Consider the following 15,176-nt stretch of genomic DNA (forward strand, 5'->3'; position numbering starts at 1 on the left):
ACCAAGTGCACACAAAACTTCCCCAACTCATCATTAACAGGGCAAGGAGCTCATCACTGATGCGGACAGCAGGCATCCTCCATGAGTAGTTTACACGGTTCATGACAAAGAACAGCAGTGTAAGTTCCTGCAAGAAAATCAACATACAGAAAGAGGGGAGGATTCTCTCTGTGAGCCCGATGAAGATGAGAATGAGGTTTTTTGTCTAATGGGTCCAAGTATATGAAAGTAGGATTTCTCATCTGTTTCTTTTCTTCAAGCTGTGGCAGACTCTTTATCTTTGGGGCCCTCAATGAGCATGACACCCTAACTCATGGAGATGTGCACAGACAAGAGAGTGATCTTGTCGGCTTGCCTATCGAGTTTCTGTGTGGGATGCCTTCAGATACATGTCAGCCACACAAGATAATGCTTCCTCTTAGAAAAATGTCGTCCGGTCCGGCCAGAAACGTCAAGCAGAGACATCCCCAAGCTTATTCCAGAGTGCCTTTTGTGTTAGCATACCACCTACATGTAGCACATGCTTACTCTCGCAGTGAGAATCTGGTCATTTCTTCTGTACCGACTTTGCCAGGGTGAACACAGGTTGGTCGAAGTAATGTCTGGGATTATTCATTGACTAAGACATTTTACAGTGTCTCTCAACATCCATTGCATGCTTGATTATAGCAGGAGTGGGGGCTTCTCAAAGAATAGGAGAGTTTGTTGTTAATGTTAATGCTCTACCGATCTAAGCACCTCTCGACTTAAAACATAACACGTATACAATCTGGCATTACTTTAAAGCTATAACACTTTCGGAACAGAAACAAAAGTTCACAGATTTACAAATACCTTACAGGGCTTACAAAGGGTAATGGTAAAAGACTTCTCTTGAAATATTATTCCATGAAATGCTTTACTTTTTGAGAAAACATTAAAACAATTATCAATTCTCGACTACGAAAATTACGGATTTACAGTAAACAAATGTCATGACACGGCGAAACGTGCGAAAAAAAGGTAGGGTTTTCCCGTTTTTTTCTCTCGACTACGATGACCGATTAAGCCTAATTTTTTACAGGTTTGTTATTTTATATATAAGTTGTGATACATGAAGGGTGGGCCTTTGACAACACTGTTTACCGAAAGTGTCCAATGGCTTTAAAGAAATGGCTGGTATATAATAGGCTTAGTAGCTGTCGGGAAAGAGTGTGCTTTTCCTTTCCTGTGTACACCGATTGTTTTTTATAAGCGTAACAATCCCCTATATATACTTCGAAAAAAATGAGAACTCATTGAAAGTGTCTTTTACACTGGTCTAAAGTAGTTATACAAAAAAGGAAGAAAAAAAGTGATATTCTGTTATGTAGGCCGCCATTTTGAATTTTTGCGATTTACATAAAAAGAAATTACAAATTCTGGAGGGCTCCTCGACTAGTATTGATTAATATACCCATAGGAAGCCCTGTGGGAAAAAAGTGTGCTTTTGTCCGCCGTGTAATGGTAACCTTTATATTTTACGCTTAGCAACCTGACTATATGTAAACCCTGTAAGTTATTGGCAAATCTCTGAACTTAATTTTTTTTCTCTGTTCCGACGTACGATATCCAACAGTTTGTATGATGCATTTCATTTTGAAGATCAAACTGATTTATTTCCAATAAGAGGTAATTTAATCCATACTTTACAAACTGTTTCTGTGTGTGGGTTTGGTCCTTAGCAAGTGGAAGGTTTCTGTTGGTGTCAGTACAACTTAAACTTATATGAAAATAAGAGATTCATTGTATTTTCAATTCTTTGTTTTTATTCCTTTAACAATATAGTAAAATGGCCGAGCTTTCTTACTCAGTGCTCGTCGTATGCATGCTTGGTTTGGTGCAGATCATTGCAAGTACTGATCAAGAAACATGTGACAAGGAGCTTCCCGAGTCGTAAGTTTTTCAATATTTTCTCAAGCAGTAGACCGATTGCGCTGTCAATACTAACATGTGATCATGTGATTGGTATATAAAAACACAGCTACACCAGTACAGACATAATATATGAGCAGGCGCGTACTGATGGACCATAATTGGTTGTCTTTCCATAATAAAACACATTTTACTAAAAACGAAGCCCTTTCAATAAAGGTAAAAATGTTGTGACATTGATTTAAATCAGATGTTGTGTTTGATAAATCCAGAATTCTACTACTTAAGAGGTGTCTTTTGAGAGTATGGTTAGATTATACGTAACTAAATTGCCGAGGTTTGAGCGAGCTCATGCGCCGTGGTTAGTGCGGTATGCACGGCGTGAAGTCGGGCTATGCCGAAAGAGACCTCAAAGTTGTCCGACTCTTGCTGACAGCTACCCCTACTTATTAAATAAGTTAAGGTTGACAATAAAAGAATGCGCAGCTTTTCAAGGAGATTTGTTTTTGCTTTATATCGGCAGTAAAATCATTACAACAAAACCACACTTTCCGTGCACAAACACAATTATGACTTCGTGTGAGCATTCTTGTAGACTTTCCTCGGTTTCTTTTTTTCAGCAACCGCTTAAGTCCCAAGGTACAAACTCAAGACTATTCTTCAGTGATTTCGAGAATAAAAGCCTCTATTAAAACAAACAAACAAACGCAACAATAATCATAAGTCTTTTTAATGCACGTTGATATGCAGATGCCGTGTTTGTTGATGTGTAATACCCATCTCAGGTCACGTGACGTTCGCAGCACAATCGGTCTAAAAGACCTGCTTGAACGAAAATGTCAAGTCGTGAACTTTGCTGAATTCCACTTAAAATGTTTTCGATGAATAAGGAAATCGAGTCATATGATTATAAATAGGTTTCAATTGTGTAAAAAAAACCAATCATTTTGTATGCCCTTATCCAGAGCTTTTCTGCGAGATTTGCGAAAAGCCCCGTTACGTAATCACTCTCAAAACGTCATAAGTAGATAAAGCCGCTTTGTTGCAGCGTGGATGTATAACAAAGCAAACTCCCACAAATGACGTCAGCGGCATTGTCCTTTGACGCCCGCTCTCAACGGCAGAAGTGTTTTTAGTTTAAAAAAAACCTTTAGGTAGGGGCCTAATTTTTTAATCGATGATACAAAAAGTTCAGAAGTGTACACATATCAAAATTACATTAAAATTGTGAACAAGTGCATTATAAACAGGTAAAAATACCATTTCTGTTGAAAACATTTCGCTCAGGTAGCTGTTTCTGGACACTATCAGTAATTGTCAAAGACCAGGCTTCTCACTTGATTTAACACAATATATGCAGACAAACGAACCTGTACAAATTTAAGCTCAATTGGTCGTCGAACTTGCGAGATGATAATGAACAAACAAAAACACCCTTGTCACTCGAAGTTGTGTTCTCTCAGACGCTTGATTTTGAGACATCAAAATCTAATTTCTGAGGTCTCGAAATAAAATAATACTCGTGACCAAGTAAGGTTCTATGCTAATGATTATTTTGAGTGTAATTATCAATGGCGTCGACTGCCTTTAAAGGGCCTTTTGAGCTTTGTTAGGCATTTTGTTACTCCGGCTCTAGAAACAAAATTCCCTCATTTGACCATCCATTGATTTGTAATGACCTAGCTAGCAGGGTTTAATAATGCAACAGACTAGGTTGGATTGTTTTTCTCATCCTCTGGTTATCTCGAATATCAGGAACAACTCGATCCAAACATTATAATCTGTTCCTTGATGTGTTATATTTTACCTTCTCCACAGTTGTTGTGCTGGAAAGGAAGTTCCTACAGCATCCCCACCTGAGTGGCCATCGAGCCAGAGTCCAGCAGGTGGATCTGAAGCAAACATTAATGCTACGCTCTGTGTCCTCTACAGACAAGTCAATTGTTTGGTGTGTAACCACCCGTATCAGTAAGTTTTGATATCCGTCTTTGACTGACGCACGTGATACGCAATAGTTATCAAAAGTAAAAATTCATTTTCTTTTTGTAAAACTTATAGGCCTACATGAGCATGTTTTGAGTTATTAATAACACAATGCAATTTATTTGTCATAACTGATACGTGTGTATGACGTGTAATATATTTTATGTTTAAATACCGATCTTTACTGTTATCATTACTAATTCGGCCTTTCCTTGGCTTCATTGAATTATGAACATTGCACAAATTAATATACAAAATATTGTTCACTCCAATGTTGGTCCAAATATGCACGATTTGTGCCCCAAATCACATAACACCAACGTTAACAAATATTTACTCAGACATTGACGTACAAAAAAAATCATATACACTAGCGCTGGCTATGGGCTGGGTCATGAGTCTGGGCTGAATAATAATGTAGAGGACGTCCGTCTTACATGCACTCTAAATAAGAAGTGTGAAAACTTGATGAGTAAATGTGTTGGGAACGCAAGTTGAGTACCTTCTTACGCAATGTTGGGCTACGTGGCGATTTGGCTAGTACCCTCGAGAGTTGTGTCAGAAATGTTACGCATAGTTGGGTAACTGTTTAACACAGAAATTTAGTAAATTGCGACGCAACCCCTACTGCGTAAACCCTCCAAACGACTACATGTGATCACGTGACCAATAGTGGGTATAGAAAAACACAGCTACACACAGTCATGGTCAAATAAAGTGATCAACAAGGGAGTGCAGTTTTGGTCAAAATTATTCGTCAGAAATGATTTGATCAAGTATTGGTTTTGTCGTTCTATCTTACTGAATAAAATTCCCATCCAACATTTGCAGTGAAATATGTGTTCCACAGAATTAAAAAGCAAATGCACCACTTTATAACTTGAGCAACTATACACCATCGTGGAATCGCTCAGGAATCAAACCAGATCGCTCAGTGTTTGAGTGTATAAAACATCCCCTTTCGATACGATATTTGTTTATAAATTCATGCAACTCGAGAACATAGGGCCTTTTTGGATTGAAGAACTGCTTAAAACGCTCAAAAGTGTAATTAATACTTATGGAGGTCAACTCAGTTTTCCCGGGGTTTGCTCACTAAATTGAACAGCACCGCCGTTCCATTCATCTTACACAACTGGATCGCATGTCTAAATAAACTAAATAAAATGCTTTTTGCAGTGATGTAATAATAATTTTGATTGGTCTTGAGGAATATAGGGCCTTTTTCGATCCAATTTTTGAACTCCTTTCATATCTGAAGACGTGACCCGTAATGGGTATGTAGTAGTTAGTAAAGTCTGGCTCCATTGGTTTCCCGTATGCAGGCAACGAACACACTTGTTGTACTGGGCACTAGCCCAATACACTCATGCTTCCGTCCACGTGAAAGACGAAGCGAGTGACTCTTTTTTTTTTTTCGTCGGCGAAATCGCGAAATATACTGCTTCAATCTCAGATTTGTGTACAAGTAAAGGGATTTTATAAAAGTATTTATGTTCCGCTTCTTCTTTTAATCACTGCCATAAGTTAAATCTGTCTAAATATCCAGCAATTAAGTGTAAGAATTGACATCCTCGCGATGGATCACCTCATTATTTTTGAGAGGGGTAAACTGTGTGTGATGATGTATGTTTGCATTATCGACTGTATGATCCCGATTCCAATGAAGAGATCTAGATCTGGAGATGGATTGGAAGAACGGTTAACAGGTTCACAATTAACAATTATTTTTAATTTTTTGCTTTTTTCGGTAATATATAGCAAATTTTCTTGAAGATGTTTTCAAAGTGTTGAAATTTGCTGTTTTTTTCTATAAAATATTTTTGGGAGAACAAAGTCAGTATCGGGTTCACAAAATTAGCAAGAAAAGGGAGGGCTAGATTGGTTTATCCTTTGTTGCTCAATGTCACAACCAACGCATCGGGGTTGTTGTTGCAACCGAGGAAGAACCAAACACTGCAGAAATAAATTTGCACTCAAGCCAATCAAGATTATATTTACAAAATATTACAAATTTATTTACAACACAATTCTGCTCTCTGAGTTCCTTTCTGTGGCCACCGCTTAAACAACGAAATTCACGCCTCAAACTACAATAAATCCAACCCTCAAAATTCACTACTTCCAATCCACGAAGTCAGTCACCTCAACTCTTAGCTTTTGGAGTTACAGACTCCGAGTAATCTTAACTAGTTTCTCAGCTTCCTTCTTCTCGTTAAATTCAACAATATTATATATCAAGTACTTTGCAAATTCTCAATGCTTCAACAATCTATCTCCAGTACTTTGCAAATTCTCCATAATTCGACAACATATCACAGTACTTTGAAACTTTTCAATAATTCGACCCCAATATGTCACAGTACTTGGTAACTTCTCAATAATCCAACAAGTGTTCAACAACTGTCTATTCTAAGGGTTAACCTCACTCCTTAGGCTCGTCAACTCTCTCGTTGAATCTACACTATCATAGATCATCAATGTTCGTACAAGTGTTCATTGGATGTTCATCTTGGCATTCTTTCCCAGTTCCAGATTATCCAGTTCAATTGATGCAAAGGTTTCGCCTCTCCGGCTTTCTCATTCACCACCATAGCTCAGTGTATGTTGGCCGACATTCCCATGTGCTTTCTCATGTTACAGAAGCGTCAAATCCTCCACTCTCGGAAATTACTAGCCGGGTGGATAAGGGATATCTATAATAACTAAAAATGAACCAAAACTGTACAAGAACAAGGTCGCTAACATTATGGGATGGTATCGGCACGCTTTCCAATAAAACAATGACAAATTATCAAACTTGCAATTCTCCGCTTTTGGACCAACAATTCCTTTAAACAAAAATGATTTTACAACACAGTAGCTGTAGCCGCTGCACAGTAGCCAGTAGCGCTTGCCCCAGTAGTTGCACAGTAGCAGCTCGCGTTAGCACTATTTACAACAGCAAATCATGGCCCTATATTTTAGTGTACCACAAAATATACAAAACAACTATTTGCAACTGCTTCCATTAGTCAATCTGTGACACTCAAATCGTTATCGTTATCGTTATCGTTATCGTTATCGTTACCGTTATCGTTATCGTTATAGTTATCGTTATCGTCATCGTTGTCGTTATCGTTATCGTTATCGTTATCGTTATCGTTATCGTTATCGTTTTCGTTATCGCTATCGTTATCGTTATCGCTATCGTTATCGTTATCGTTATTGTTATTGTCATTGTTATTGTTCAGTCTACTACAACAAGCATGACAATTATAACACTCTTTATTGTTTTCAGTTTGGAAATAATTATCAGGCTACATGCACTGTATTCATGGCTGTATGCGAGAACATTATCCGCTCTAGTTTTATTTACCCCCTTTATCTGGAATGGCTGTGACCGCACTGCATATTCATGAATATATGTGTTTGTGCACACAAGTGTTGTGTGAAAGAGCAGGGGCTTATTTTCTGTCCGAAATGGGATAGATTATTAACATTAAAAATGGTTTCAGACACGTGATGATTTTTTTTATCGTGATGTTTCTGAAGAAAAACAAATCCGTCACAGCTGTACTTGAAGCAAAAAATGTATTAGTTATGGCTGCATGAATGTGTCAACATGAACTGAAAAGAAAAATAGATCGAACATTAATTTTTGTTTGTCGAAACAAAACAATTTACGATAGGTTGGATTGGTGGAATTTCTCCCGATTGTTTCTCTAGGCCGAGCCCGGTCATCTGTACCGAGCATAAACATTATGAAATCTTCCACGGAACAAATAATCTTCTCTGTAAATCACGAACAAGTAAGAGATCAAGCTGTCATGTTGGCGTCTTGTAACACTTCAAGCAATTGCTCAAAAACGCAATCAAAAAGTTGTTGTTGTATGAATTCGGCCCAATGATCTTGCCCGTATCGTAAAAATTTGATATATATAATTCACGATTTGTAACCCAAGTCGCAAACCTTGACAAAATATTGGTTTGCTAAAAATGATTTTCACAAGCTTACCATGGCATGAAAAGCTTTTGACAGCAATACCTTTTATAATCCTTTTTTTTTTTTTTTTTTTTTTAAGGCCTAAGGCATCGAAATGTTGTATCACCGCTACCGACGAGACGAATGACACGATGATCGGTGGGCCCTTACCCTTCAACGAGTACCTCATTGGGAAATACAGAGCCCTTGATAGAGGCACAAAAGGCTTTTACCTCTATCCCAAGCACGAGGAACAATCTAGCTATTACGACGACAGAACACCAACGGCAAACGGAAGGTATCAATTATTGATGTGCAACATAACTGATTTCTTATACGTATAAATAGTGCGGCCGTCGATTTCACCAACCCCTTTTTAACTTAGGATTATTTTTTTGGACTTCAGTATCCATAAACGTTAGGACGCATTGAACATACCATAAGTTAGGACAAGTTACTTGTCCTAACTCAAAACAGAATTAATCCCTAGCGTTTCGTGAAATCGGTTGGTCCTCTAAAACGCAACGCAACATTTTAAAAGTGTTTACAATAATTGAATGAAATGTTTCGCTCAGTGAATCAGAGTTCGAGTTAGACTTTTTGAAATTCAATCAGTCTTTGAAACTAAACCAATTAAAAATTAAAAATAAGAAGTAGTTTTATATCAAGTTATAAACCAAAACGGAAACTTACTGGGTAAATGTTAACTAGTTTTGTATTCCAACCCAAAATGTATTGAGATGTAGGCATAATAATAGGGCTGGTTTTAAAATACATTTGTTCACTAGATCGTTCATTATAAAGTCCCTAAATCAGGAGACTTTCCCGTCAGGTATTGATTAAGAACATGTTTATTACGCTCCTTTATCACAACATTTATATTCAATATTTCGGACAAAGATTAATAATTGGCCAGTATACTTATCCCTCTTGGTGATTATGAAAATTGACAAACTCAATGGTGGTAACTAGACATTAGGTGTTTGTGAACAAACACAAAGCTGTTTCGTGTTCTTTTGCTTGGATTAAGTGCTACAATGATCAAGGAGTCTGTAACTGAAAACAAGTTTGAAAATTTGTTGTGTAATTCTTGAGATATGGTCCCACTTCCGGTTGACCCGGAAGAAGAAGTCAACTTGGGGTCACGGCTTTTCAAAGTTTATTTTAAATGCCTAAGAAGTCTATAAAAGTAACAAGATTGAAAATCGGTTGTGTAGTTCTTAAGATACGGTCCCACTTCCGGTTGAGCTGGAAATAGAACGAAGCGCCCCCTTCGACGAATAATGGCCAGGCCGCACAGTGCGCCCTCTTCGTTCTATATATTTTTGTTTCGTTCTATATATTTCTGATTCGATCTATATATTTATGTTTCGTCCCATATATTTCTGTTTTGTTCTATATTACTTTTATATTATTATTTCGTTATATATCAATTATTATTTCGTTGTATAGATATATATTTCATTCTATATATATTTTATTTCGTTCAATATAGTTTGGTTACGTTCTATATATTTTTCTTTTCGTTAGAAAGGAAACTTTTCGGTCAATCCGGTATATTTGTTATTATTAAATACTCTTTTTGTATATGGTATGTATTATTGCAAAGCTGAACTCTTCCTCTTTAAAATGATACCACAATTGCAATGATTACATGTTGCTGGACTTGACCACGTTAATGAGAATGAGACAAAGTCACAAATCAAATGTGCCAAAATTAGCAATATTTTTGTGTTACTGTATGAATTGACACTGTAATTCAAACAAGCAAGACAACATACTGATCTTAATCCACTTGATTGAGACTAGAAATTGGGTATAGAGCAAGACAACTTACTGATCTTAATACACTTTATTGATACAAAAAGTTCAGTAACGAGTGGATGATCCGAAGGCGTTGATGACAGCATGGCACCTTCTTCTCATGCTGCACACAAGTCTTGTGATGCGCTGATGATGAGGAATTGGCGTTCCATTCTTCATTAAGGAACCTGGTTAGGTCAGCCACAGTTGATGTGTTGGTGGTTCTGGCGCGGACAGCGAGGCCAAGCTGGTCCCACAGATGTTCCATAGGATCCAGGTCTGGACTGTAAGCGGGCCAATCCATCCGGTGCACCCCAACATTTTTCAGGTAGTCAATCACCAGTCGGGCTCGAGGGGGGCGAGCGTTGTCATCTTGAAAGATGGCGTTTGGTCCAAAGTCTGCAAGTATGGGACTGCATCCGGCTGTAGAATATCTTCTTGCAAATACCCATCAAACAAGGTGTTTTTCATGAGATGAGGGTAAATCGTGTCCGATGAGCTCACTGGTGAAAATCACTGTGTAATAGTTCTGAAAAGCTTGATCGGTTTGATTAATGACCATTACCTATTGACCATTCACAGACAACGGTAATTTTGGCACATTTGATTTGTGACTTTGCCTCATTGTTATTCATGTAGACAAGTCCAGCAACATGTAATCATTGCAAATGTGGCATCATTTTAAAGAGGAACAGTTCAGCTTTGCATTGATATAAACCATATACAAAGAGAGTATTTTCAGTTCAGGTAAATAATTGACATAGTTGCTCACGGTCAAAAAATGAATTGTTTTTATACTTTGTTGGTGGAAGGGCCTTGGGGCGCAAGTAAACAAAATTGCATTTTCAATTCTATATATAGCCCGTTGCCATGGTTACGGCTCATTTTGTTTTTTGGCCATTTTAGGCCGATTTTGGGGTCTGAAAAACTGTTTTTTAGCTCATATTTACAACTCCACCCCACCTAAATGCAAAATTATTTCAAAAAACCTTTTATATCACTACAAAGTATCATCCTTGGCCTTCCTTGAGAACATTTTTTATTGCTTTAAGTATCACCCTTGTGCTATTTTTGCATCATGCATTACAGTATGTTTTTAGAACTTGCAAATGCGACATTTTTACCCTATTTTTGGACCCCAAAATGTCAACTTGCCAGGGGTCTCAGAAAATTTATCTTTCGGCTGTGATTAGGGCCAACATTGGTCTTTCCATATCTGGTGTCAAAAACTTGGGCAATTGTATCCTGTTGTGACAGTACTCCCACAAAACTAGACTTTTTTCCCCAAAACGTAAAAAAAAACGCCTTTTTAAGGGTCTTTTCACATAATATCGATAACGTGTCCACGGTAAAAAAAAAGGGATATTTTTCTTATACTTTGTGGATGGTAGGGACTTGGGGTCGAAATAAACAACATTTACATTTCAAATCATAATATAACACGTTGCCATGGTAACAGTTCATTTGTGTTTAGGCCACTTTAGGCCGATTTTGGGGTATGAAAAACTGTTTTTTTTTTTTTTTTTAATATTTACAACTCCACCCCACCAAAAAACAAAAATATTTCATAAAACCTTTTACATTACTACAAAGTATTATCCTTGGCTTTACTTGAGACAAAAAAATATTGCTATAAATTTCACCCTTGTGCTATTTGTAGAACGTGCATTAGAGTATGGTTTTAGAACTTGCAAAATCAACATTTTTACCATATTTTTTGCCTTCAAAATTTCATTTTTTCAGGGGTCTCAGAGTATTTTCCTTTCGGTTTTGATCAGGGCCAAAATTGTTCTTTTTATTTCTGGTAAGTAAAACTTGGGCAAGTGTATCCTAATGTTAACAGTACTGTCTCAAAAATAGACTTTTTTTCCCCAAGCAGAAAAATGCATTTTGAATTGTTTTTTCTTCATATTGAATTTCTAACATTAAAAAGTAATAATTCTATCAATCTGGCAGCTTTTCCTAAGCACTAGTGGATTACCCAACATTGATCAGGAACTGTTGATGACCTTAATTTTAGAATTTGCCTGGCCCAGCCCCAATCATATTTCTTGACATTGCATTAAACAATGTTTTGTGAACAGCGCCTCTTTTTTTGAAAGTGTTCCCTTTCTGTTGTTATTGGTATTTTCATGTCTTCTGGGTAGAAACACTGTGTTTATTGTATCCTGTTGTGACTGATCATGCCTTAAGTATAGTAATTTTTCCAAAAACAATGCATGCTTGTTAAAAATCTGGCACTGTTTCCATGCCCTTTGAGTAATGAATACAAAGTTTTTATTTAAACATAATGGTATCCAACCAAACCATAACCAATGCTTTGCCACTGAGAGTTCTTGATTTGGCTACTTTACCTATTGTAAAGGTATGATTCCCATTGCAAGTAGAGTGCGATAAGCATTCTTTACAAGTTGTCTTCAATACAGGGCCTACTCTCCTTGGTCCCTGCCTGCTACCAAATGTAAAACTTTTCATAGAGATAGATATCATAAACAATGTAGTTTCTGTGCTTGAGGCAGATGGTTTGGAGCATCCAATCATGTCCAACACAAATGTGGGAAATTAAAAAGCCCACTTAAAAGTATTGGAAAAGTTTGCCAAGGTCTTATTGAAAACAATGATACTAACGATTTGCAAGATGAGCGTAAGAGATCATTTAAAAGGAACACGTTGCCTAGGATCGGTCAAGTTGGTCTTTGAAATGCGTTTGTAACCGTTTGTTATAAAATGCATGGTTAGAAAGATGTTTTTGAGTGATACTTGTGTGGATCATTTTATTCTACTTTTAAAATATCTTTCTAATCATATGCATTTTGTAATGCACGTTTACAAACGCTTTTCAAAGACCAACTCGACCGATCCAAGGCAACGTGTTCCTTTAATGAAACAACATTGAAAGAAGTTGTAAATACTTGCACCTGCTCAACATAAATAAGTAAGATGCATTTGCAGTGACAAAAGTTTCTTCAGGCTAGTTTGATTATTTTTTCCATTCACTATCTTACTAATTCATAATTATTATATATGTCTCTGAGAACGATCAACACAAAACATTGTCAAACATTACCTGCTGAATTGTTTATCACGTTAAATAAACCAACTCTTTTATTGTTTGCAACTGTACAATTGAAAGGAACCCCACCGTGGATGGGGGAACTGCTTACAGAAGGCCAAAGCAGGTGAATGGCCATTTAGATACTTTGGATACAGTACTTGCTCACTTTTAGAGCCTCTTTGTTCTGATAGGGATGAAAATGTTTAGTTTGGTAGCGGGCAGGAGACCAAGAAGACTGTTATAAGGCCATGTATAGACAAGAATAGTAAAGAATGCTCATCGCACTACTTCTCTTCTTGCAATGTGAATCATACCTGTACAACTAGGTAAAGTAGTCATGACAAAACAAGAACTCTCAGTGGCAAAGCATGGTTATAAACTTTTTATTTGTTACTTAAAGAGCATGGAAACAGTGCCATATTTTTTTAACAAGCATGCTCGTTTTTGTTTTTTATCAATTCAAACTAAGGGATAACTTCAAAATGCATTTTTATTGTTTTTGGAAAAAATAGTTACCATGTTTGAGGCAGAAGTGTCACAACAGGATACAATAAACCAAAGTGTTTCTCCCCAGCAGACATGCAAACCATAATGATAGCCCAATCACAACCAAAAGGGAAACATTCTGAGAACCAATAAAACATTAAGACAGTACAAACTTTCTTGATGTGCAAGGGGAATTTAAAAATGTGACTTTCAAAAAAGAGGCGCTGTTCACAAAACTTTGTTTTGTTTATGCAATGTCAAGAAATATGATTGGGCCGGGCCGGGCCGGGGCGGGGCAAATTCTAAGATTTAGGTCATCAACAAGTCCTGATCAATGTTTGGTAATGCACTAAGCCTACAGAGTGCTTATGAAAAGCTGCCAGATTGATGGAATTATTACTAACTTCTTAATGTTATAAATTCAAAATGAAGCAAATATTTCAAAATGCATTTCTCTATGTTTTCAGGGGAAAAGGGTCTTTTTTTGAGACAGTTCTGTTACATCAGGATACAATTGCCCAAGTTTTTCTTACCAGAAATAAAAAGAAAAATTTTGGCCCTGATCAAAACCGAAAGGAAAATATTCTGAGACCCCTGAAAAAATGAAATTTTGAGGGCAAAAAATATGGTAAAAATGTTGATTTTGCAAGTACTAAAAACAAACTCTAATGCACGTTCTTAAAATAGCACAAGGGTGAAATTTATAGCAATATTTTTTTGTCTCAAGTAAAGCCAAGGATTATAATTTGTAGTGATGGAAAAGGTTGTATGAAATATTTTTGTTTTTTGGTGGGGTGGAGTTGTAAATATTAACTTAAAAAAACAGTTTTTCAGACACCCAAATCGGCCTAAAGTGGCCTAAACACAAATGAACTGTTACCATGGCAACGTGTTATATTATGATTTGAAATGTAAATATTGTTTATTTGGACCCCAAGTCCCTACCATCCACAAAGTATAAGAAAAATATTTTTTTTTTTTTACCGTGGACACGTATGTCGATATTATGTGAAAAAACCCTTAAAAAGGCATTTTTCACGTTTTGGGGAAAAAAGTCTAGTTTTGAGGCAGTACTGTCACAACAGGATAAAATTGCCCAAGTTTTTGACACCAGATATGGAAAGACCAATGTTGGCCCTAATCACAGCCGAAAGGAAAATTTTCTGAGACCCCTGGCAAGTTGACATTTGGGGGTCCAAAAATAGGGTAAAAATGTTGATTTTGCAAGTTCTAAAAACATACTGTAATGCATGATGCAAAAATAGCACAAGGGTGATATTTAAAGCAATACAATTTTTTCTCAAGGAAGGCCAAGGATGATACTTTGTAGTGATATAAAAGGTTTTTTGAAATAATGTTGCATTTTGGTGGGGTGGAGGTGTAAATATGAGCTAGAAACCAGTTTTTCAGACCCCAAAATCGGCCTAAAATGGCCAAAAAACAAAATGAGCCGTAACCATGGCAACGGGCTATATATGGAATTGAAAATGCAATTTTGTTTACTTGCACCCCAAGGCCCTTCCACCCACAAAGTATAAAAAAAAATCATTTTTTGACCGTAAACAAATATGTCAATTATTTACCTGAACTGACTCTTAAATAATAACAAATATACTGGATTGAAAAAAGTTTCCTTACTTTTTGTGAGTAGTTTATATATGTTGGTTCCATTCTATATATATTGGTTCCATTCTATATATATTGGTTCCATTATATATATATTGGTTCCATTCTATTTATATTGGTTCCATTCTATATATATTGGTTCCATTCTATATATATTGGTTCCATTCTATATATATTGGTTCCATTCTATATATATTGGTTCCATTCTATATATATTGGTTCCATTCTATATATATTGGTTCCATTCTATATATATTGGTTCCATTCTATATATATTGGTTCCATTCTATTCATATTGGTTCCATTCTATATATATTGGTTCCATTCTATATATATTGGTTCCATTCTATATATATTGGTTCCATT

The 15,176-nt window shown here is 36.5% G+C and overlaps 1 protein-coding gene and 1 pseudogene across 1 annotated transcript; both read left to right on the plus strand.

Annotated features, from left to right (window-relative positions):
- LOC139942775 (uncharacterized) overlaps positions 1-15,176 on the plus strand; it is a 69,805-nt pseudogene that overhangs the window by 33,936 nt on the left and 20,693 nt on the right.
- LOC139943398 (uncharacterized) lies at positions 1,811-8,683 on the plus strand. The gene is made up of 4 exons (XM_071940210.1): positions 1,811-1,914; positions 3,712-3,861; positions 7,941-8,138; positions 8,629-8,683. Exons 1-4 carry the CDS (start codon positions 1,811-1,813, stop codon positions 8,681-8,683), a joined length of 507 nt encoding a protein of 168 aa, XP_071796311.1.

This window comes from Asterias amurensis, chromosome 10 (assembly GCF_032118995.1).
Source record: "Asterias amurensis chromosome 10, ASM3211899v1".
In the NCBI taxonomy this organism is placed as follows: domain Eukaryota; kingdom Metazoa; phylum Echinodermata; class Asteroidea; order Forcipulatida; family Asteriidae; genus Asterias; species Asterias amurensis.